The sequence below is a fragment of the Cebidichthys violaceus genome, unplaced genomic scaffold (genome assembly GCF_023349555.1).
Source record: "Cebidichthys violaceus isolate CVI_PGR_0920_01 unplaced genomic scaffold, fCebVio1.0.p SCAF_96, whole genome shotgun sequence".
Taxonomy (NCBI): Eukaryota; Metazoa; Chordata; class Actinopteri; order Perciformes; family Stichaeidae; genus Cebidichthys; species Cebidichthys violaceus.
In genome coordinates, this window is record NW_027176982.1 from 147,707 (window position 1) to 150,076 (window position 2,370).

Consider the following 2,370-nt stretch of genomic DNA (forward strand, 5'->3'; position numbering starts at 1 on the left):
ACACTCAGGGGTAAAAAACAATCCAATGATGTCTTCTGTGCGCTCCGGAGGGAACTTGAAGTTTGGGAACAAAAAAATGAACCCCGGTGATGTCACGGTGATGTCACCACGGTCGTCTCTGTCACGGCTTGGACTGAAGAAGTTTAAACGCAGAGCATGTGTTTTATGAACCGGGTGTACCTTTTGTGTTTCTTCACGTGTTCTTTGTCTCCTTTACGATTCAAAAGTTATCTGTTACTTGCAGATCACCTCTTGATGTCACACCGGATGTTGGGGCACACTTATTCAGATTTTAGTGAACTGCAATTTTTAAAACAGCAGATCTGACATCAGCTGCTTTGAAATGGCTGGAAATAAAGAGAGAGAACAAAGACAAACAAACATACAGGACAGTAAGAGTGGAAGCCACAGGGCCTGGAAACAAAAGACCATTAATCCCCAAACATGATGGGTGGTAAAGTTAAGTAGATTACAGCAACCAATCTATTAGATTAACCTCATATTATTTGAATTTAAGGGATGATCTGTAGTTACATCTGTTTGCTGTGACACCCCATGTCATCATCTCTTGTTATTGTCCTTTTAAACCCCCCCTCATCCTTGTGCCATGCTTTCGCACAGCCTGTGCGTAAATTCAACGTGCGCGCACTGGATCGCAGGGGGGGGGGGGGGGGGGGGTTGGCTCCAAACGGTTTAACCCGAGCACCCAACTGGCGGCATGGGTGACTGAAGAGCGGCAAATTCGGACCGGAGGCACACTCTGTCCCGGTTGTGACCCGATAACGCGGAGAAATACAGGCTTGAGAGCAGACACTTTGCCAATGCGTCACAGCGCGTAATAGTTGCCTATCCAAAAGGGAACCGTGAACGGGGGGGGGGGGGTTTGGCTCCGTGTGGCTTCTCCATATGCAAAGGCTGCAATCCCTAAATGCGATGAACCCAGTGAACCCACATGCATGCTCGCCGCCCCCTTTCCACAACACTGTAGTGCGGAGAGTGACACGGGGACACGCCACCGACATAAATTGCGGGAACCAAAGGGGTCAATTATGTGGCTTTCAAATATGCAGGAAAGGAGTTGTGCTGCAGACACAGACTGAGCCTAAATATAGTGGCGTGTCTCCACTAAAACCGTCACCATGTGTCAGTAAGAATGCTTTCATGTGGCCTACCTTCCATCCGGCTGAACTGTTGCTGTCGCCTTTATCCTTGAAATAAGGAACAAAGCGAACCATCCAGTCGTAAATTTGGGACAGGGTGAGTCTCTTCTCCGGGGTGCTCTCGATGGCACGGGTAATGAGGTCCGCATAAGACAGGTTCCCCCACGCGTTTCGCCGGGAGGACTTGGCTTTGCGCAGCTGGCCGGCCACGTCGAGCGCAGCCCCGGACATGCAGGCAGGAGCGGCGGCCACGACCGGGGGCCGGGGCGCCGGCCGGGTGCTTGATCTCCGCCGGCGCGCCGCCTTTCCTCTCGGCCCGGCACGCGGGCACGTTGTACTGCTCCACTTTGACCGACGCCAGGGCCAGACCTCGGCTCGCCTCGTCTCCCCCGGGGAAATCCTCCGGACACGGCAGCGGCCAGGTGCACGACCGCGACCCGCGACCTGTGAGGCTCAAATCCGAATCGATATCAACCTGATGCGCATCCATGCCGCCGTTCTTCATCATCATCAGCATGATGATCTCCCGCGGAATAGATGTCAAAAATCGGGCAAGGTCACTATCACACAAAAAAAAAAAAAAGAAAGGCTGTCAATAACAACAAATTAACGTCCGACAGTTTAAAATGTCGAAACTGGTCCCTTAATGCAAAATGTGTATTGTTTCACGCACAGAGATGATCAACCAGTATGAAAGAGCCGGCAGCGGTGAGGGGGTATTATCATTCTCCTTCAGTGCAACAATGTGGCATCAACATCAGGACAGATGAAGGTGTATCCGAGGCATCAACAACAGTATCAGTCTCTCTTCCATGTTAATTACACAACAACCGCGGCTGTGTTGGCTGCACGCAGGACCAGGTGACGGTCAAACATCCGTTTACCGAAAGCCAGACACACACACACTTGGAGAACGTCTCTCTCTCTCTCTCTCTCTCTCTCTCTCTCTCTCTCTCTCCTCTCTCTCTCTCTCTCTCTCTCTGCGCTCGCTCCGGCTGCAGCAACAGTTGATCCTTTTTTTTTTTGACAGATGATGAGGTTTCCAGTCCAGGGGTTTAAAAAAAAAGAAAAAAAAAAAAAAAAAAAAAAAAAAAAGGATCGCTTATCAAACAAAACTCCGCCAAAAAATGACTGACTTTATAATTGTGTGTCCAGGATGTGATTCCCGGCTCTACTGTAGCGTCTTTCTGTTTGGTGAACCCGGCTTCAG

The 2,370-nt window shown here is 50.3% G+C and overlaps 1 protein-coding gene across 1 annotated transcript in view; it reads right to left on the reverse strand.

The window, feature by feature from the left end:
- foxo6b (forkhead box O6 b) overlaps window positions 1–2,044 on the reverse strand; it is a 31,469-nt gene extending 29,425 nt beyond the window's left edge. The window contains 2 exon segments of the mRNA XM_068704614.1: window positions 1,173–1,412; window positions 1,414–2,044. Of these exon segments, the coding sequence (XP_068560715.1) occupies window positions 1,173–1,412; window positions 1,414–1,677 (504 nt within the window). The 5' untranslated portion in view covers window positions 1,678–2,044.
- Window positions 2,045–2,370: the final 326 nt, after the last annotated feature.